Below are 23,848 nucleotides of genomic sequence, written 5' to 3' on the forward strand. Positions count from 1 at the left end.
TGACTTCCCTTGCTCTGCCCCTAACTTTTTTTACAGCACCCCCACATAAGGCAGGCTAGATTTGGTCCTGCTGTTGAGTTGGACACCCCAAGCTGCCTGCTCTTATTTTTGACTGGTCATTACCCACTTACTGGCAACTACTAATTTACAGGTGCAGGAATTGGGCTGATCTATCATGTAATGAATGTGGTGATGCAGGAATTGGGGCTGATATGAGATCTGAAGGTGCAGAAATTGAGGTGATCTGAGATGTGAAGGTGCAGGAATTGGGGCTGGTCTGAGGGTGCAGCTGTCCATCATGCTCTATGTGTACCACTGTGGGTGCATCACCCAGTCTACAGGATGTAGCATTGTGACTGTGCAAAGCAGGGTGGAGGCAGTGCTACAATCATCTGCTTGGATATGTCAGGGGTGGTTGTGGATGTGGTATACTTGGACAGAGGGGTGGTGATGGACATGGTATACTTGGACAGAGGGGTGGGGATGGACATGGTATACTTGGACAGAGGGGTGGGGATGGACATGGTATACTTGGACAGAGGGGTGGTGGTGGACGTTGTGTACTTGGACAGAGGGGTGGCGGTGGACGTGGTATACTTGGACAGAGGGGTGGCGGTGGACGTGGTATACTTGGACAGAGGGGTGGCTGTGGACGCGGTATACTTGGACAGAGGGGTGGCTGTGGACGCGGTATACTTGGACAGAGGGGTGGCTGTGGACGCGGTATACTTAGACAGAGGGGTGGCTGTGGACGCGGTATACTTGGACAGAGGGGTGGCGGTGGACGCAGTATACTTGGACAGAGGGGTGACTGTGGACGCGGTATACTTGGACAGAGGGGTGACTGTGGACAGGGTATACTTGGACAGAGGGGTGACTGTGGACACGGTATACTTGGACAGAGGGGTGGCGGTGGACGTGGTATACTTGGACAGAGGGGTGACTGTGGACGAGGTATACTTGGACAGAGGGGGGGCGGTGGACGTGGTATACTTGGACAGAGGGGTGGCGGTGGACTTGGTATACATGGATTTTGCAAAAGCGTTCGATACAGTTCCCCACACACAGCTAATGTGTAAGGTAAAGTCTACGGACTTGGAGAAATCTGTATGTAAATGGATAGAAAACTGGCTAAAAGATCGTATTCAGAGAGTAGTGGTTAATGATTCATACTCTGCATGGTCTGGGGGTGTCAGTGGGGTACCCCAAGGTTCAGTGTTATTAGTGGTGTACCCCAAGGTTCAGTGTTATTAGTGGTGTACCCCAAGGTTCAGTGTTATTAGTGGGGTACCCCAAGGTTCAGTGTCATTAGTGGGGTAACCCAAGGTTCAGTGTTATTAGTGGGGTACCCCAAGGTTCAGTGTTGGGACCCTTACTTTTTAATATAATTATAAACAATATGGGGTCTGAGATTATAAACCCCATTTCAGTCTTTGCAGATGACACCAAGCTGTGCCGGGGAATAACGTCCTTACAGGATGTCTTCAACTTACAAGCCGACCTCAATGCTCTGTGTAATTGGGGGACTATGGGGCCAATGAGGGTTAATGGTGATAAATGTAAGGTTCTGCACTTGGGGGCTAAGAAAATGCATGCATCACACATACTAGGGGGGGTACAATTGGGGGCGTCAATGGTGGAGAAGGATCTGGGGGGTCAATGGTGGAGCAGGATCTGGGGGGGTCAATGGTGGAGAAGGATCTGGGGGTGTCAATGGTGGAGAAGGATCTGGGGGGGGGGGGTCAATGGTGGAGAAGGATCTAGGGGGGTCAATGGTGGAGAAGGATCTGAGGGGTCAATGGTGGAGAAGGATCTGAGGGGTCAATGGTGGAGAAGGATCTGGGGGGGTTCAATGGTGGAGAAGGATCTGGGGGTTCTGGGAGATCATAAGCTTAACAATGGCATGCAATGCCAAGCTGCTGGTTCTAAAGCGAGCAAAATCCTCTCTTGTATAGACTCCAGAGAGAGAGATATCACCCCCCCCCCCCCCCGGGTACAAATCATTAGTAAGACCTCATCTGGAATATGCAGTTCAGTTTTCGGCTCCAATTCACAAAAAGAACATTGGGGAACTGGAGAAAGTACAGAGAAGGGCAACCAAACTGATACGAGGCATGGAGGAGATCAGCTATGAGGAAAGATTAGAGGAACTGAATTTATTCTCTCTTGAGAAGAGGAGATTAAGGGGGGATATGATCTCCATGTATAATACATAAGGGGGGGGATATGATCTTCATGTATAATACATAAGGGGGGATATGATCTCCATGTATAATACATAAGGGGGATATGATCTCCATGTATAATACATAAGGGGGGATATAATCTCCATGTATAATACATAAGGGGGGATATAATCTCCATGTATAATACATAAGGGGGGATATGATCTCCTTGTATAATACATAAGGCGTGATATGATCTCCATGTATAATACATAAGGGGGGATATGATCTCCATGTATAATACATAAGGGGGGATATGATCTCCATGTATAATACATAAGGGGGGATATGATCTACATGTATATTACATAAGGGGGATATGATCTCCATGTATAATACATAAGGGGGGGATATGATCTCCATGTATAATACATAAGGGGGGATATGATCACCATGTATAATACATAAGGGGGATATGATCTCCATGTATAATACATAAGGGAGGATATGATCTCCATGTATAATACATAAGGGGGGATATGATCACCATGTATAATACATAAGGGGGGGATATGATCTCCATGTATAATACATAAGGGGGGATATGATCTCCATGTATAATACATAAGGGGGGATATGATCTCCATGTATAATACATAAGGGGGGATATGATCTCCATGTATAATACATAAGGGGGGATATGATCTCCATGTATAATACATAAGGGGGGATATGATCTCCATGTATAATACATAAGGGGGATATGATCTCCATGTATAATACATAAGGGGGATATGATCTCCATGTATAATACATAAAGGGGATATGATCACCATGTATAATACATAAGGGGGATATGATCACCATGTATAATACATAAGGGGGATATGATCTCCATGTATAATACATAAGAGGGATATGATCTCCATGTATAATACATAAGGGGGGGATATGATCTCCATGTATAATACATAAGGGGGGATATGATCTCCATGTATAATACATAAGGGGGATATGATCTCCATGTATAATACATAAGGGGGGGATATGATCTCCATGTATAATACATAAGGGGGGATATGATCTCAATGTATAATACATAAGAGGGGGGATATTATCACCATGTATAATAGATAAGGGGGGTATGATCTCCATGTATAATACATAAGGGGGGGGGGGGATATGATCACCATGTATAATACATAAGGGGGGATATGATCTCCATGTATAATACATAAGGGGGGGGATATGATCTCCATGTATAATACATAAGGGGGGATATGATCTCCATGTATAATACATAAGGGGGGATATGATCTCCATGTATAATACATAAGGGGGGGATATGATCTCCATGTATAATATATAAGGGGGGATATGATCACCATGTATAATACATAAGGGGGGGATAAGATCTCCATGTATAATACATAAGGGGGATATGATCTCCATGTATAATACATAAGGGGGGATATGATCTCCGTGTATAATACATAAGGGGGGGATATGATCTCCATGTATAATACATAAGGGGGATATGATCTCCATGTATAATACATAAGGGGGGATATGATCTCCGTGTATAATACATAAGGGGGGGATATGATCTCCATGTATAATACATAAGGGGGATATGATCTCCATGTATAATACATAAGGGGGGATATGATCTCCATGTATAATACATAAGGGGGGATATGATCTCCATGTATAATACATAAGGGGGGATATGATCTCCATGTATAATACATAAGGGGGGGATATGATCTCCATGTATAATACATAAGGGGGATATGATCGCCATGTAAAATACATAAGGGGGGATATGATCACCATGTAAAATACATAAGGGGGATATGATCGCCATGTAAAATACATAAGGGGGGATATGACCTCCATGTCCAGGCCGCACCACACCACAGCTGGGCCCAAAGCCACACAAACAACCTGACCACCAGGACATTCTGCGATCCCCCAGCCCTTCTCCACATCTGATGCCCACCACTCACAACCCTCTCTACGCCACCTGGAAAACACCTGACGTCCACCCTTCATCTCTGCAAACTAAACCTCACCCCTAAAACTGAGACTTTCACAAACTGAAACTCGCAGCTTGACTACCCTTGGCTACAACCTATCGACCTGAACTCTACCCATCCTGTTCCTAGGCACGAGAACTCTAGCTACCGGAAGACACATAGATGAGATACGCAACTGCTCGCTAGACTATCTGCAACAAAGCTTCCCACCACACCTGTCCGCCACTCTGTTTACCTCCATAAAATGCCTCCTTTACTCCTCATACTCCTCTCCTCCGTTCCCAAAATCTCTTCTCTATATCCCTCTGCTCCTCCCAAACAACTGTACATTGTGCCCTCACTGCTTCCTTCTCCCCTCTACTGCTCTCACCACCTCCTCCTGATACTCCACTCTCCCACTGACCCAAACACCTCCACTGGTAGGTTTACGCGCTCTTGTACATCCTGCTCCCATGCCACCTTTCTCACCCTTCTTCTCCTAACCGCGGGGGACATCTCCCCGAACCCTGGTCCTCCACCACCTCACTCACCCACAAGGCACCCTCCCACTTCCACGTCCTGCCGCAACCCCATCAATCTAATACTTGTCCCTCTGCTCCCCAAAACCACCCCACCCCCCCTTTTTTGTGTGCACTCCTGAACGCCCGATCGGTTTGCAACAAACTCACCGCCATCCATGACCTCTTTGTTTCCAGCTCCCTCAACCTCCTAGCGATCACGGAAACCTGGATCCAAGCCACTGACTCTACCTCCCCTGCAGCACTCTCCTATGGAGGTCTCATCTGGACCCACTCACCTAGATCCAGCGGTCGAAAAGGTGGTGGGGTTGGTATGCTCCTGTCACCGCTGAGCACCTTCCAAGTCCTCCCAACCCCCCTCTCTATCCTTCTCCTTTGAGGCCCACTGCATCTGACTAGTCTCTCCAACCCCCCTGAGGATTGCTGTAATCTACCGGTCTCCTAGACCCGTGTCCCGCTTCCTCGATGACTTCTCCGCCTGGCTACCCTTCTTTATCTCTTCCGAGCTACCCACCATCATCCTTGGAGACTTCAACATCCCTATCAACATCAATAACCCGGCTATATCCCAACTCCTCCACCTAACCTCCTCTTTTGCACTTGCACAGTGTATACAATCCACCACCCACTCCGACGGGAACATCCTGGACCTTGTCTCCTCTCATCTCTGCACCTCCCACAACCTCACAAACACCACCTTCCCTCTCTCAGACTACAACCTTATTACCTTCTCCATCTTCCCGTCCTCAAACGCCTACCCCTCCAAACGTCAAACCATCACCAGGCGAAACCTCCACAACCTGAACCCTGCTCCTTCCATTCTGCAGCTGATTAACTTTACGACAGTATCCTTCCCCTGTCCTGCCCCTTGGCCACTAATGCCTATAACAACTCGCTATCATCCGCTCTAGACTCGCTAGCACCTCTAACCACACGAAGCATTAGACCCCAACCACTTCAGCCCTGGCAGACTAATCATACCAAAACCCTCAGTTGTGCGCTGGAGCGACTATGGCGCAAAACCAGATCCCAACTAGTGTTCACCCGATGTAAATCTGCCTTTCACACCTACACTTCCTCTCTTCACGCTGCCAAGCAAGCCTACTTTCTGACCCTCATCAATACCCTCTCCTCCAGTCCTCGCCAGCTCTTCTCTACTTTCTCCACCCCCACCTCCACCCAGTACCTCACTCCCCGTCCACGAGATTGCCAATCACTTCAAAAACAAGATCGACACAATTCGCAGGGACATCGCCGCTGCTCAGACTTCTACCCCACCTATCACCCCTCACAAGGAAACCCCCTCAACACCCCTCTCCCTCGGCCTCACCACTGTCAAGACCTCCAACCCACCTAACATTCCTCACACTAAAACCCCCTCAACATTCCACTCCTTTGACCTTACTACCACTGAGGTGGTCACTAAGGTCTTCTCTGAAGCCCGCCTCACCACCTGCCCTCTCGACCCTGTCCCCTCACAACTCCTACGATCTCCCTCCTCCATCCTACGCTCCCTCACCCACATCTTTAATCTCTCCCTCTCTTCTGGCGCATTTCCCTCTCCTCTGAAGCACGCGCACATCACCCCCATACTTAAAAAGCCCACCCTGGACCCCACCGACCCGAACAACCTCAGACCCATCTCCCTGCTGCCATTTACATCCAAACACATCACCGACAACCACCTCCTCGATCCCCTACAGTCCGGCTTCCGTCCCCTACACTCCACCGAAACTGCCTTACTCAAACTCACCAACGACCTGCTAACCGTCAAAGCTAATGGCCACTATTCAGTGCTCCTACTCCTTGACCTCTCTGCGGCCTTCGACACAGTCGACCACCCCCTCCTCCTCAAAAAACTACACTCCCTCGGCCTCAGAGACTCTGCTCTCCCCTGGTTCTCGTCCTACCTATCACAACGCTCCTTCAGTGTTACCTATAATGCTCCCACCTCCCCCTCACTCCCCTCTCTGTTGGGATCCCTCAAGTCTCTGTCCTTGGGCCTCTTCTCCATTTACACCTCCTCCCTTGGCCAACTGATACACTCTCACGGCTTCAACTACCACTTCTATGCCGACAACACGCAAATCTATCTCTTGACCCCTCGCCTCACCCCTTCAGTCTCTGCCCAAATCACTAGCCTACTGAACGACATATCAGACTGGATGTCACTCCACTTCCTCAAACTGAACCTCTCCAAAACCGAGCTCCTAGTTTTCCCCCCAGCCCGCGCCCCCCCCCCCTGACTTCTCCATCACGACCAACAATGCCACCATCAGTCCCACCCCGCAAGCCAGAGTACTTGGTGTTATTCTGGACTCCAACCTATCCTTCCAGCCCCAGATCCAATCGCTGACAAACTTATGTAGACTCCACCTCCGCAACATCTCCAAAATACGTCCGTTCCTAACCCTGGACACTACTAAGCAACTCATCCACTCCCTCATCATATCACGACCCGATTACTGCAACTCCCTCCTCACCGGCCTACCTCACCACAGACTATCCCTGCTTCAGTCTATCCTGAATACTGCGGCCAGACTCATCCACCTAACCAACAGCTCCGTATCCGCCACCCCTCTCTGCCAATCCCTCCACTGGCTTCCGATTGCCCAACGGATCAAATTCAAAATGCTAACACTGACGTACAAAGCTGTCCACCATACTGCCCCAAATTACATCACCGACCTAATATCCAAATACCACCCAAAACGCACACTCCGCTCCTCACAAGATCTCCTTCTCTCTAGTTCCCTGGTCTCCTTCTCCCATGCCCGCCTCCAGGACTTCTTCAGGGCCTCACCCATCCTCTGGAACTCCCTACCCCAATCCATCAGACTATCATCTACTCTCCTCTCCTTTAGGCGTACCCTGAAAACCCACCTCTTTAGGGAAGCCTACACCGCCCCCTGCTAATTGCTGATCTCCTCCACTCTTCCTACCACTCCATCCCCCACAGCTATCTCCTCCTGTACCACCATCCCCTCCATCCTAGATTGTAAGCTCGAAGGAGAAGGGCCCTCGAAACCCTCGTGTATTGTATTGTTATTGTACTGTCGCATGTATTGTCTCCCATTTTAATGTATGGCGCTGAGCGAACTGTTAGCGCTATATAAATACTGTGTAATATAATAATAATACTAATAATAATGTACAGTATAATATATAAGGGGGGATATGATCTCCATGTATAATACATAAGGGGGGGATATGATCTCCATGTATAATACATAGGGGGGGATATGATCTCCATGTATAATACATAAGGGGGATATGATCTCCATGTATAATACATAAGGGGGGATATGATCTCCATGTATAATATATAAGGGGGATATGATCTCCATGTATAATACATAAGGGGGGATATGATCTCCATGTATAATATATAAGGGGGGATATGATCACCATGTATAATACATAAGGGGGGATATGATCTCCATGTATAATACATAAGGGGGGATATGATCTCCATGTATAATACATAAGGGGGATATGATCTCCATGTATAATACATAAGGGGGATATGATCTCCATGTATAATACATAAGAGGGGATATGATCACCATGTATAATACATAAGGGGGGATATGATCTCCATCTATAATACATAAGGGGGGGTATGATCTCCATGTATAATACATAAGGGGGGATATGATCTCCACGTATAATACATAAGGGGGGGGGATATGATCTCCATGTATAATACATAAGGGGGGATATGATCTCCATGTATAATACATAGGGGGGGATATGATCTCCATGTATAATACATAAGGGGGGATATGATCTCCACGTATAATACATAAGGGGGGGATATGATCTCCATGTATAATACATAGGGGGGGATATGATCTCCATGTATAATACATAAGGGGGGGATATTATCTCCATGTATAATACATAAGGGGGGGGATATTATCTCCATGTATAATACATAAGGGGGGATATGATCTCCATGTATAATACATAAGGGGGGATATGATCTCCATGTATAATACATAAGGGGGGATATGATCTCCATGTATAATACATAAGGGGGGATATGATCTCCATGTATAATACATAAGGGGGGGATATGATCTCCATGTATAATACATAAGGGGGGGGATATGATCTCCATGTATAATACATAAGGGGGGATATGATCTCCATGTATAATACATAAGGGGGGATATGATCTCCATGTATAATACATAAGGGGGGGATATGATCTCCATGTATAATACATAAGGGGGGATATGATCTCCATGTATAATACATAAGGGGGATATGATCACCATGTATAATACATAAGGGGGGATATGATCTCCATGTATAATACATAAGGGGGGATATGATCACCATGTATAATACATAATGGGGGGATATGATCTCCATGTATAAAACATAAGGGAGATATAATCTCCACGTATAATACATAAGGGGGGATATGATCTCCACGTATAATACATAAGGGGGGATATGATCTCCACGTATAATACATAAGGGGGGATATGATCTCCACGTATAATACATAAGGGGGGGATATGATCTCCACGTATAATACATAAGGGGGATATGATCTCCACGTATAATACATAAGGGGGGATATGATCTCCACGTATAATACATAAGGGGGATATGATCTCCATTAGAGATGAGCGAATTATTCAAAAATTCGATTCGACTGATTCTGCGAATTCGTGGAAAAAATTTGATTCGAGTCGAATATATTCGCTGCGAATTTAACTTATAAAAGGGTGTTTCTAGGCTTCAGAGAGCCTTTATATTAGTGCAGAACACTGTACCTTTAATTTAAATGCCCTTGGAGTCTGCTGGGGAAGAGAAATAATACTGTCAGTCAGTATGACATGCAGATGAGTGCCGTCGATCTTAGAATCACCGCACACTTCACTCATTTGGACAGTCACGGGGCCAAAACCAGAGTGTGGAGCCACAGTGTGGCGGTGGAGGCAGCAGCAATGGGAGGCCATACAGCACCCTATGACAAAATGGAACCCACCAGCAGTGTGAGGAGACCTGAAAGTGGCATATGGCAGAGTGTGGCGATGGAGACAGCAGCAATGGGAGGCCGTACAGGGACCCATGACACACTCTGGACCTGGCAGCAGCATGAGGAGGCGGTACAGGGGCCCATGGCAGATTACGGGCCTGGCAGCAGCAATGGGAGGCCCGTAATCTGCCAGCACCCTATGACAAAATGGAACCCACCAGCAGTGTGAGGTGACCTGAAAGTGGCACATGGCAGAGTGTGGCGATGGAGACAGCAGCAATGGGAGGCCGTACAGGGACCCATGAGACACTCTGGACCTGGCAGCAGCATGAGGAGGCGGTACAGGGGCCCATGACAGATTACGGGCCTGGCAGCAGCATGAGGAGGCGGTACGGGGGCCCATGGCAGATTACGGGCCTGGCAGCAGCAATGGGAGGCCCGTAATCTGCCAGCACCCTATGACAAAATGGAACCCTGGGCTGGGGCAGGCAGAACCGCCGTATCTTTATCACGGTTTTCCCAGGCCACCGAATGGCGACGCTGCATATGCTGACGCAACGCTGTAGTCCCAACATGGGCCCCCTGGCCACGCTTGACTTTCTGGCCACATAGTCGACATACGGCTACGTTTACTTCCTCGGGCGGCTTGACGAAAAATTGCCACACTGCCGAGTAGGAAACTTTGCCCCCGCTACTCCTCACTGGCTGACTGCTACTTCCTCCGTGCACACCGGCACCACTACTGGCCGTGGTGGTAGGCTGCAGTGGAGCTGGTGCTCTACTCCGTGGCCGTTTGCCTCCACTGACACTGCTGCGACCCTGCTGCCTCCTGGCAGCAGCAATGGGAGGCCGTACAGGGACCCATGACACACTCTGGACCTGGCAGCAGCATGAGGAGTCGGTACGGGGGCCCATGGCAGATTACGGGCCTGGCAGCAGCATGAGGAGTCGGTACGGGGGCCCATGGCAGATTAGGGGCCTGGCAGCAGCAATGGGAGGCCGTACAGGGACCCATGACACACTCTGGACCTGGCAGCAGCATGAGGATTCGGTACGGGGGCCCATGGCAGATTACGGGCCTGGCAGCAGCATGAGGAGTCGGTACGGGGGCCCATGGCAGATTAGGGGCCTGGCAGCAGCAATGGGAGGCCGTACAGGGACCCATGACACACTCTGGACCTGGCAGCAGCATGAGGAGGCGGTACAGGGGCCCATGACAGATTACGGGACTGGCAGCAGCATGAGGAGTCGGTACGGGGGCCCATGGCAGATTACGGGCCTGGCAGCAGCAATGGGAGGCCGTACAGGGACCCATGACACACTCTGGACCTGGCAGCAGCATGAGGAGGCGGTACAGGGGCCCACGGCAGATTACGGGCCTGGCAGCAGCAATGGGAGGCCCGTAATCTGCCAGCACCCTATGACAAAATGGAACCCACCAGCAGTGTGAGGAGACCTGAAAGTGGCACATGGCAGAGTCTGGCGATGGAGACAGCAGCAATGGGAGGCGGTACAGGGACCCATGACACACTCTGGACCTGGCAGCAGCATGAGGAGTCGGTACAGGGACCCATGACACACTCTGGACCTGGCAGCAGCATGAGGAGGCGGTACAGGGGCCCACGGCAGATTACGGGCCTGGCAGCAGCAATGGGAGGCCCGTAATCTGCCAGCACCTTATGACAAAATGGAACCCACCAGCAGTGTGAGGAGACCTGAAAGTGGCACATGGCAGAGTCTGGCGATGGAGACAGCAGCAATGGGAGGCGGTACAGGGACCCATGACACACTCTGGACCTGGCAGCAGCATGAGGAGGCGGTACGGGGGCCCATGGCAGATTACGGGCCTGGCAGCAGCAATGGGAGGCCGTACAGGGACCCATGACACACTCTGGACCTGGCAGCAGCATGAGGAGGCGGTACAGGGGCCCATGACAGAATACGGGCCTGACAGCAGCATGAGGAGTCGGTACGGGGGCCCATGGCAGATTACGGGCCTGGCAGCAGCAATGGGATGCCATACAGGGACCCATGACACACTCTGGACCTGGCAGCAGCATGAGGAGGCGGTACAGGGACCCATGACACACTCTGGACCTGGCAGCAGCATGAGGAGGCGGTACAGGGGCCCACGGCAGATTACGGGCCTGGCAGCAGCAATGGGAGGCCCGTAATCTGCCAGCACCCTATGACAAAATGGAACCCACCAGCAGTGTGAGGAGACCTGAAAGTGGCACATGGCAGAGTGTGGCGATGGAGACAGCAGCAATGGGAGGCCGTACAGGGACCCATGAGACACTGTGGACCTGGCAGCAGCGTGAGGAGGCAATTCTGTGTCCCTCAGTAACAATTCTGTGTCCCTGAGTAACAATTCTGTGTCTGTCCCTGAGTAACAGTTCTGTGTCCCTGAGTAACAATTCTGTGTCCCTGAGTAACAATTCTGTGTCCCTCAGTAAAAATTCTGTGTCTGTCCCTGAGTAACAATTCTGTGTCCCTCAGTAACAATTCTGTGTCCCTCAGTAACAATTCTGTGTCCCTGAGTAAAAGTTCTGTGTCCCTCAGTAACAATTCTGTGTCCCTCAGTAACAATTCTGTGTCCCTCAGTAACAATTCTGTGTCCCTGAGTAAAAGTTCTGTGTCCCTCAGTAACAGTTCTGTGTCCCTTAGTAACAATTCTGTGTCCCTGAGTAACAATTCTGTGTCCCTCAGTAAAAATTCTGTGTCTGTCCCTGAGTAACAATTCTGTGTCCCTCAGTAACAATTTTGTGTCCCTCAGTAACAATTCTGTGTCCCTCAGTAACAATTCTGTGTCTGTCCCTGAGTAACAATTCTGTGTCCCTCAGTAACAATTCTGTGTCCCTGAGTAACAATTCTGTGTCCCTGAGTAACAGTTCTGTGTCCCTGAGTAACAATTCTGTGTCCCTGAGTAACAGTTCGGTGTCCCTGAGTAACAATTCTGTGTCCCTGAGTAACAATTCTGTGTCCCTCAGTAAAAATTCTGTGTCTGTCCCTGAGTAACAATTCTGTGTCCCTCAGTAACAATTCTGTGTCCCTCAGTAAGAATTCTGTGTCTGTCCCTGAGTAACAATTCTGTGTCCCTGAGTAACAGTTCTGTGTCCCTGAGTAACAATTCTGTGTCCCTGAGTAACAATTCTGTGTCCCTCAGTAACAATTCTGTGTCCCTGAGTAACAATTCTGTGTCCCTCAGTAACAATTCTGTGTCTGTCTCTGAGTAACAGTTCTGTGTCCCTGAGTAACAATTCTGTGTCCCTCAGTAACAATTCTGTGTCCCTCAGTAACAATTCTGTGTCCCTCAGTAACAATTCTGTGTCTGTCCCTGAGTAACAATTCTGTGTCCCTGAGTAACAATTCTGTGTCCCTGAGTAACAGTTCTGTGTCCCTGAGTATCAATTCTGTGTCCCTCAGTAACAATTCTGTGTCCCTCAGTAACAATTCTGTGTCCCTCAGTAACAATTCTGTGTCTGTCCCTGAGTAACAATTCTGTGTCCCTCAGTAACAATTCTGTGTCCCTCAGTAACAATTCTGTGTCCCTCAGTAACAATTCTGTGTCCCTCAGTAACAATTCTGTGTCTGTCCCTGAGTAACAGTTCTGTCTCCCTGAGTAACAATTCTGTCTCCCTGAGTAACAATTCTGTCTCCCTGAGTAACAATTCTGTGTCCCTCAGTAACAATTCTGTGTCCCTGAGTAACAGTTCTGTGTCCCTGAGTAACAGTTCTGTGTCCCTGAGTAACAATTCTGTGTCCCTGAGTAACAATTCTGTGTCCCTCAGTAACAATTCTGTGTCCCTCAGTATTAATTCTGTGTCTGTCCCTGAGTAACAATTCTGTGTCCCTGAGTAACGATTCTGTGTCCCTAAGTAACGATTCTGTGTCCCTAAAGTATCTGTGGCCCTAACTCTGTCCCTAATACAGAGAGGTCTGTCTCTCTTGAATGACCGGAGGCTAATGGAGAATTGTAAGATGGCCGCAATTTATAGCTCCATCATTACACAGTGCTGGCTGGCTGCTGATTGGCTAATGCGATCACATGTCATGAATAAATGCATTATGGGTCAGCGCGCCTTGTCTGCGCGCCTTCCCAGAGATCGCCGCTCCATCGCCACACATGTCGCCGCCATTTTTGGAAAAATTTTGATTCGTGCATCCGAAGTCTGCTAATTTTCGGATTCGGCGTGAATCAAATTTTTCCTAATATTCGAAACGAATTCCACTTCGCCAAGTTCGATTCGCTCATCTCTAATCTCCATGTATAATACATAAGGGGGGATATGATCTCCATGTATAATACATAAGGGGGGGATATGATCTCCATGTATAATACATAAGGGGGGATATGATCTCCATGTATAATACAAAAGGGGGGATATGATCTCCATGTATAATACATAAGGGGGGATATGATCTCCATGTATAATACATAAGGGGGGATATGATCTCCATGTATAATACATAAGGGGGATATGATCTTCTTGTATAATACATAAGGGGGGATATGATCTCCATGTATAATACATAAGGGGGGATATGATCTCCATGTATAATACATAAGGGGGGATATGATCTCCATGTATAATACATAAGGGGGGATATGATCACCATGTATAATACATAAGGGGGATATGATCTTCATGTATAATACATAAGGGGGGGATATGATCACCATGTATAATACATAAGGGGGGGGGATATGATCTCCATGTATAATACATAAGGGGGGATATGATCACCATGTATAATACATAAGGGGGGATATGATCTCCATGTATAATACATAAGGGGGGGATATGATCTCCATGTATAATACATAAGGGGGATATGATCTCCATGTATAATACATAAGGGGGATATGATCTCCATGTATAATACATAAGGGGGGGATATGTTCTCCATGTATAATACATAAGGGGGGATATGATCTCCATGTATAATACATAAGGGGGGATATGATCTCCATGTATAATACATAAGGGGGGGATATGATCTCCATGTATAATACATAAGGGGGGATATGATCACCATGTATAATACATAAGGGGGGATATGATCTCCATGTATAATACATAAGGGGGGATATGATCTCCATGTATAATACATAAGGGGATATGATCTCCATGTATAATACATAAGGGGGGATATGATCTCCATGTATAATACATAAGGGGGGATATGATCTCCATGTATAATACATAAGGGGGGATATGATCTCCATGTATAATACATAAGGGGGGATATGATCTCCATGTATAATACATAAGGGGGGATATGATCTCCATGTATAATACATAAGGGGGGATATGATCTCCATGTATAATACATAAGGGGGGATATGATCTCCATGTATAATACATAAGGGGCGGATATGATCTCCATGTATAATACATAAGGGGGGATATGATCTCCATGTATAATACATAAGGGGGGTATGATCTCCATGTATAATACATACGGGGGATATGATCACCATGTATAATACATAAGGGGGGGATATGATCTCCATGTATAATACATAAGGGGGATATGATCACCATGTATAATACATAAGGGGGGATATGATCTCCATGTATAATACATAAGGGGGGGATATGATCTCCATGTATAATACATAAGGGGGATATGATCTCCATGTATAATACATAAGGGGGGATATGATCTCCATGTATAATACATAAGGGGGATATGATCTCCATGTATAATACATAAGGGGGGATATGATTTCCATGTATAATACATAAGGGGGGATATGATCTCCATGTATAATACATAAGGGGGGATATGATTTCCATGTATAATACATAAGGGGGGGATATGATCTCCATGTATAATACATGAGGGGGGATATGATCACCATGTATAATACATAAGGGGGGATATGATCTCCATGTATAATACATAAGGGGGATATGATCTCCATGTATAATACATAAGGGGGGATATGATCTCCATGTATAATACATAAGGGGGGATATGATCTCCATGTATAATACATAAGGGGGGATATGATCTCCATGTATAATACATAAGGGGGGGATATGATCTCCATGTATAATACATGAGGGGGGATATGATCACCATGTATAATACATAAGGGGGGGATATGATCACCATGTATAATACATAAGGGGGGATATGATCTCCATGTATAATACATAAGGGGGATATGATCTCCATGTATAATACATACGGGGGATATGATCACCATGTATAATACATAAGGGGGGGATATGATCTCCATGTATAATACATAAGGGGGATATGATCACCATGTATAATACATAAGGGGGGATATGATCTCCATGTATAATACATAAGGGGGGGATATGATCTCCATGTATAATACATAAGGGGGATATGATCTCCATGTATAATACATAAGGGGGGATATGATCTCCATGTATAATACATAAGGGGGATATGATCTCCATGTATAATACATAAGGGGGGATATGATTTCCATGTATAATACATAAGGGGGGATATGATCTCCATGTATAATACATAAGGGGGGATATGATTTCCATGTATAATACATAAGGGGGGGATATGATCTCCATGTATAATACATGAGGGGGGATATGATCACCATGTATAATACATAAGGGGGGATATGATCTCCATGTATAATACATAAGGGGGATATGATCTCCATGTATAATACATAAGGGGGGATATGATCTCCATGTATAATACATAAGGGGGGATATGATCTCCATGTATAATACATAAGGGGGGATATGATCTCCATGTATAATACATAAGGGGGGGATATGATCTCCATGTATAATACATGAGGGGGGATATGATCACCATGTATAATACATAAGGGGGGGATATGATCACCATGTATAATACATAAGGGGGGATATGATCTCCATGTATAATACATAAGGGGGATATGATCTCCATGTATAATACATAAGGGGGGATATGATCGCCATGTATAATACATAAGGGGGGGGTTATGATCTCCATGTATAATACATAAGGGGGGATATGATCTCCATGTATAATACATAAGGGGGGATATGATCTCCATGTATAATACATAAGGGGGGATATGATCTCCATGTATAATACATAAGGGGGGATATGATCTCCATGTATAATACATCAGTGGTTTATATAGTGAACTCGGTGTAGAGCTATTCATCCTGAGGTCTTTTTCCAGCCAGACTAACTATGTAACTGTGACACCAAGCTGTGCCGTGGAATAACGTCCTTACAGGATGTCTCCATCTTACAAGCCAACCTCAATGCTGTGTAATTGGGCAACTATGTGGCAAATGAGGTTTAACCCCTCACCTACAGGGCACTTCTACCCGCTTCCTGTCCAGGCCAATTTTCAGCTTCCAGCGCTGTCAAACTTTGAATGACAATTGTGCGGTCATGTAACATTGTACCCATTTGACATTTTTATCATTTTTTTTCACACAAATAGAGCTTTCTTTTGGTGTTATTTAATCCCCGCTGGGTGTTTTATTTTTTTGCGCTATAAACAAAAAAAAGAGCAAAAAAATTGAAAAAAAAAAATTTTTTTTTTGTAGCTATTATAAAATTTTGCAAACAGGTAATTTTTCTCCTTCACTGATGTGCGTTGATGGTTCTGCACTGATGGGCAGCACTGATGGGCACTGATAGGCAGCATTGATGGGCACTAATGAGGTGGCACGGATAGGCAGCACTGATGGGCACTGATGGGCACTGATAGGAGGCACTGATAGGCAGCACTGATAGGCAGCACTGATAGTAGGCACTGATAGTAGGCATTGATAGTAGGCACTGATAGGCAGCACTGATAGGCAGCACTGATGAGCTGGCACTGATGATGCGGCACAGGTGGGTGACACTGCAGGGCACAGGTGGGTGGCACTGCTGAGTGGCACAGGTGGGTGGCACTGCTGAGTGGCACAGGTGGGTGGCACTGATGGGCACAGATGGTTGGCACTGATGGGCACAGGTGGGTGGCACTGCTGAGTGGAACAGGTGGGTGGCACTGATGGGCACAGGTGGGTGGCACTGATGGGCACAGGTGGGCATCACTGCAGGGCACAGGTGGGTGGCACTGCTGGGCAGCACTGATCATCAGGGCACTGATCATCAGTGCCAATCCCTTTGCTGACAACTGCTGGTTCTCGGCAGTACTTTCCTCATGTGTCAGTGTGAGGAAAATGCAGCCGATAACCGGCAACTGTATTTACCCAGCCATGATTGGCCATTTACCATACCCCCTGATCAGCTGTGGGAGCGTGCAGGGGGCGGGTTTTGGAATGACAACCATGGACATCATCCCAGGATTCCACAAACGCGCTGTAGCCATCCTTCGGCTTTAGCACAGTTGGGAACTGGTTAATGTTGATAAATGTAAGGTTCTGCACTTGGGGGCTAAGAATATGCAATCCTCAGGTAGGAGGCTGAGCATGGTGACCGAAGACAACCCTTAAATGTGTCCGAGCCTGAGGGGAGTCAGATGGAAGATAGACTGAGAGAAGGCTGGCATGTGGAGCCTGGGAGGGGGCCCAAATGAGGTAAGCTTACCTACAGGCAGGATGCTGGGAAGGATTTCCACTGCCCTAGGTCTCTCAGGGAGGACATCCTGTGCAGCAGGTAAGGAGCCAGCCTAGCGAAAGGTCTGAAAGCAGCTACCAGACCACCATGCTGACAGGACAGTGTAAGTACTCCTACACCCCCTGGGCCAGATAAAGTGAGAGGGCGGTCAGATGTGAGACACAACTAGTTCTCATCTGGGACTACTTAACTGTCAGCTCTTGGAATCCCTTGCCTAGTGATACCCTCAGTGCAGATGAGTGAAGAGGAAGGATTCATCTGGGGTTTGAGGATGTACATCAAGGGGACTTCAGTGCTCCTTGATAGAGACAGTGCTATATTTTTCCTGATCCACATTTTTTGTACAGTAGTATAGCTAAGAAGTTGTCCTCAAGTTTGCAGTTCCTTGGGCATCCGATATACCCCTAGACCCCATCCATGTTGTTAACCCCTTAATAAAAAAACAACTAAAACCAGCTCAAGAACTGTATTACTGACTCCAAGTGTGCAACTGTGGAAAATATGTGTTGCTTGTCCATACAGAGCTTAGATGGACCCAAACACACCCAGTGGCCCTCAAGAGGGTAGCGCTACACTACTGACCTTTAACACCGAGGCATTTATTATTTCTGCTGACACCAGGGTATTTATGACTGTCACTGACTGTGGGGCATTTATTATTATTATTATTATTATTATTACGAGTTTATATAGCGCCAAAGGGTTTGCTCAGCGCTGTACAATAGGGGGGACAATACATGGCACAGTACAACAACAAAAAACAACGTACGAGGGGTAAGAGGGCCCTACTCTTTCGAGCTTACAATCTAGGTGGGAGGGGGTAAAGGTACAGTAGGAAGTGGCTGAGGGGAATGAGGGGTGGGAGGAGAGAGGGAGAATGGCCGTTAGGTGAGGGTGGGGTAGGCTTCCCTGAAGAGATGGGTTTTGAGGGAGCACCTGAATGTGAGGAGGGAAGGCGACAGTCTGATGGATTGGGGCAGTGAGTTCCAGAGGATGGGGGAGGACCTGGAGAAGTCCTGCAGTCGTGCATGGGAGGAGGAGACCAGGGAGCAGGATAGAAGGAGGTCCTGTGAGGAGCAAAGGGTACGGGTAGGGCGGTACTTGGGGATCAGGTTGGTGAGGTAGTCAGGGGCAGTGTTGTGAATGGCTTTGTAGGTCAGGGTTAGGAGTTTAAATTTGATGTGTTGGGCAATCGGGAGCCAGTGGAGGGAGAGGCAGAGGGGGGTGGCAGAGGTGGAGCGGGTGGTGAGGTGAGGTCTAGCCGCTGAGTTCAGGATGGTCTGGAGCGGGGAGAGCCTGCACTTGGGTAGGCCGGTGAGAAGAGAATTACAGTAGTCAAGGCGTGAGATGATGAGGGAGTGTACTAGAAGTTTAGTGGTGTCAAGGGTGAGGAAGGTACGTATCTTGGCAATGTTGCGAAGATGGAGCCTGCATGTGTTTGTGAGTGATTTGACATGCGGTTGGAAGGAGAGGTTTGAGTCAAGAATGACGCCAAGGACTTTGGCTTGCGGGGCGGGAGTGATAGTGGAGTTGTTGGTGATGATGGATAGGATGGGGGGGGGGGGTGTTGGCAGGGGGAAAGACGAGGAGCTCGGTTTTGGAGAGGTTGAGCTTGAGGAAATGTAGCGACATCCAGTCTGAGATGTCATTTAGGAGGTGAGTGATGCGGGCGGAGATAGTGGGGGTGAGGAGAGGGGTGGGGAGGTAGATTTGGGTGTTGTCAGCGTAGAGGTGATAGTTGAAGCCGTGAGAGTGTATGAGTTTGCCCAGGGAGGAGGTGTAGATGGAGAAGAGAAGGGGTCCAAGGACAGAGCCTTGGGGGACCCCAACAGAGAGGGGGAGGGAGGGGGAGGTGGCACCATTGTAGGTGACACTGAAGGAGCGTCGGGATAGGTAGGATGAGAACCAAGAGAGAGCAGTATCTCTGATGCCAAGGGAGAGTAGTTTATTAAGGAGGAGGGGGTGGTCGACTGTGTCGAAGGCCGCAGAGAGGTCCAGGAGAAGGAGGACAGTGTAGTCGCCCTTGGCTTTGGCGTTTAGTAGGTCGTTAGTGATTTTGAGGAGGGCAGTTTCAGTGGAGTGTAGGGGACGGAAGCCGGACTGTAGTGGGTCAAGGAGGTTATTGTCTGTAAGGTGGGAGCTTAGGCGATCATAGACTATTATTATTCCCACTGACCTCTCATGCCTGCAAAATGTATTACTCCCACTGATGTCAGGCCATTTTTTGTTCCTACTGACCTCCAAACAGTCTGACAAAACTGGTCCCATTGTTTCAATAGTGTGGGGAGCCCTGCTTTAAGCTGTTGTTATCCATAGAAAGGTTTCAGGGAATCCCTCAATACTCCATATACTCAGGTGTCAGGAGCTTGCACATCGTGCTCTGTAATATCTCTGCAGAATGGTGTCATTACGCTACACTCATATGTATGTTATGGAGGCACCAGGGGTTTTAAAGTATATCAGAATTATACAGGGAATGGAGTATAATGTATATAATATATGCTGTACATGTATATTGTTACCTCAGTGTTTTGGATGAGAAGGGCATCATCTTCTACTATGTAATGAAGGATTTGAGATTCCTTCTGTCTTTGTAACCCCGTGTTTCTTCTCATCTCCAGCTTCTTGTTGAACTCGGCATGTTTTTCTTCTAGAGCTTTACTTTCCTTCTCAATCTCCTCCTGAATCCTCCTCTCTCGCTCAATCTGCTGCTGCCTCCTCTTCTCTTCCTCTTGAATTTTTCTTCTTTCCATCTCCATTGTGTCCTCTTTTTGTTTGCCTTTAAATAGAACACATTTCATATTATAAGAAGCCTGTCATGGTAAGGTGCTGCAATCCATGGTGGAAACTGTTTTTACCCAACCGTATCTGATGACCATAGCTCTAATTCATTAGAAAAGCATCGTTCTATGGTGTGTGTCTGCGTTTAGGCCTGTTGGCTCTGCAGTCAAAATGCTCAAGGGCTGTACGGGTCAAATTATTTAGGAAGATACTTCCCCTTGACATTGAGTTCTTCTGTCTATAATGAGTTGAAAAGAAAAAAAATGCCCTTTTTAAGATATATAAAGAAACAAATAAATGTTTATGGACTACCGCTTCTGTCTGTTAAAGTAGGCTGTGTTATAAAAAACACATTTTTGACTGAAATGAACCAAATAGTAATGCTCCTGTTTGTCAGCCAAGCAAATTGTAAAACAGATTTAGTTCCACAGCCAAATATACTCTTCCAAAGTACTCTGTCCCTAAGGAGGTCCCTGTAAATCATACTGTTCCATAACACCAAGCTTTAAGGCATCTCCAAGTCTGGAATTTAAAGGATGTGTATATTCTAGGTTTCTGTATTGAAGTTGTTAAAAAGGCCCTTCCATCCGTACCATTCACTTGTTTTTTGCATTAGTGGTGGTCCCGAACAATGATGCCTGTATTCCCATGCCACTTAGGTAACAGTCTGTCTAGCAATTTTCCAAATGGACAATGTTAACCATCAACTATGATCTTCCATTAATGCTCACAGTACATTCCAGCATCTGATGGAGAGATATTTAGAGAATTACAATTTTGAGACTGTTTTAGTCTACATTGATGACATCATATTTTTCTCCAAATCATTCAAATAACATCTGGACTGGGTGTTTACCCATCATACCCAATACTGGTTGAAGCTTAAGCTGAGCAAGTGCCGCCTGATGCATCAGAAAATCCAATACCTAGGGCACGTTGTGGACGCAGGGGTGGTTTCCCAAACAAGGCCAAAATCCAGGCAGCACAAGACTGGCAACCCTCAAAGACTATTACTGAGCTATGCTCCTTCTTGGGATCAGTAGAGTATTATTAGTAGTTCATCTCTACGTTTGCACAAATCTCCACAGCTGTTGGGTGGGCAGGCCGCACAAAAAAATGGGGTCCTTCACCCTCAATCCAGCCACAACAACAAGCCTCTGAAACTCTGAAAAAAAACCTGACGTCCGCACCCCTGTCTGCCTATGTCAATTACTCAAGACCCTTCCAAGTGTATATGGACAGGAGCTTGGAAAGGTTAACGGAGTACCTCACAGGGGCAGAGGTAGAGGTCTTCACAGACAATAATCTCCTTGCCTACATAAACACAACCAAGCTGGGGGCACTTGAATAGAGATGGGTCGTCCAACTGGACTGTTTTAACTACAAGATACATTAAAAACTGGGGAAGGTAATGGGCGCTCAGATGCCCTCTCCTGCTATCTAGTGGAGTGCCCAGGGGAGGATGTGGAGGTTGTCTCTTTACTGCCCATGGCCACCTTCTCCTGTCCCCTCAGGGTTTAGCAAGCAGCTCCCCAGGTGGAACCCACTGAAATTCACACCCTTGAGGAATGGGTACTGATCCAGCAGAAAGACCCCGACCTGATGCAGACACAGCAGGTCCTGTCACGTCAGCACAAATTGTCCTCCAGAGAATGCCAAAGACTTTCCGACACAGTGAGAGTGATCTTGAGGTAATGGGATCGACTACAGTCCTGGGACAATGTACCCTACCGACAGGCATACATTTCCACCAAGCTATAGGACATACTACAAATTGTGGTCCCCTAGTCACAAATTCTCCAAGTCTGTTAAGTACTACAGGCCTCAGATACTTTGGGACTGATGAAAGCGAGGTCCTTGTCAGGAGGCACTTTATTTCCCAAGACTAGCTAAGTAAGTGCAGAAAGCTGGCTGGGAGTATGCAACCTGCTCCATGAATAAGGTTCTTCCTGAGAAGACTGCTCCCATGACTATTACTACCTCTGAACCCTTTGAGCTGTTATCAATGGACTTCTTAACAGTTTCCAGCTCCCCCCTCTGGGTTCGGTTACGCCCTAGTCTTTGATGATCATTTCACTAGGTTCACTGTGGTAATTCCCACCAGGGAGGAGACAGCCCTGACCAAGGCTAAACTGTTTTTGGACCACATAATTCAACCATATGACTGCCCCAAACACATGCTTTAAGACCAAGCCCCAAACATTGAGTCACAAATCATGTCTGAGCTATAACGTTTGAGTGGTATCCGGAAGTTCCATACCACCCTCAGAGCAATGGGGTCTGTGAATTATTCAACTGCACCCTGCTGGGAATTTTATGGACCCTGGAGCAAGGTCACCACGAATGATGTCACCAACATGGGCGAAGACTGTGGACAGGGTGTTAGTAAAGAATCCAAAATGTGAAAGAGGTGGCAAACTGGAGCCCCAGTGTGAGTGCAACCCCTACTGGGTGGAGAAGCAGCCTTTCCCACTGACCCCAGTAGTCCAGTATTTGTTGTCTCAGAAGGGTCTGAATCTATCAAAAGGTGGCTCAAACGCAACCTGTTGAGACTCTGCATGCTGAGTGGGGAAATCCCCACCAATCCTGCTGTAGACAGAGAGGACAATGACTACTCAGCTGTCCCACCAGTACAAGAAGTTCCTTTCGAATGGTTCCTGCCTCCACTTAAACTAGGGTCCCTGCAGATCTTGAAGAAGAAAACCCCATCACAACACCTGAGGATAGCACTGAGGCCTCGCTCCAGGAGGCTGCCAGTCCTGTTGG

At 47.2% G+C, this 23,848-nt stretch overlaps 1 protein-coding gene across 1 annotated transcript in view; it reads right to left on the bottom strand.

Annotated features, from left to right (window-relative positions):
• The window catches only part of LOC149436190 (uncharacterized), a gene marked incomplete at its 3' end in the record, with an annotated part of 64,967 nt that overhangs the window by 20,918 nt on the left and 20,201 nt on the right, over positions 1-23,848 (bottom strand). Inside the window, exon 3 of the mRNA XM_089661904.1 lies at positions 20,824-21,080. Coding sequence (XP_089518030.1) covers positions 20,824-21,080 — 257 coding nt within the window. The remainder of the gene's footprint in view (positions 1-20,823; positions 21,081-23,848) is intronic.

Source organism: Staurois parvus, unplaced genomic scaffold, assembly GCF_062004578.1.
Source record: "Staurois parvus isolate SC_StPar_1 unplaced genomic scaffold, SC_StPar_1.0 ptg001402l, whole genome shotgun sequence".
Classification (NCBI taxonomy): Eukaryota; Metazoa; Chordata; class Amphibia; order Anura; family Ranidae; genus Staurois; species Staurois parvus.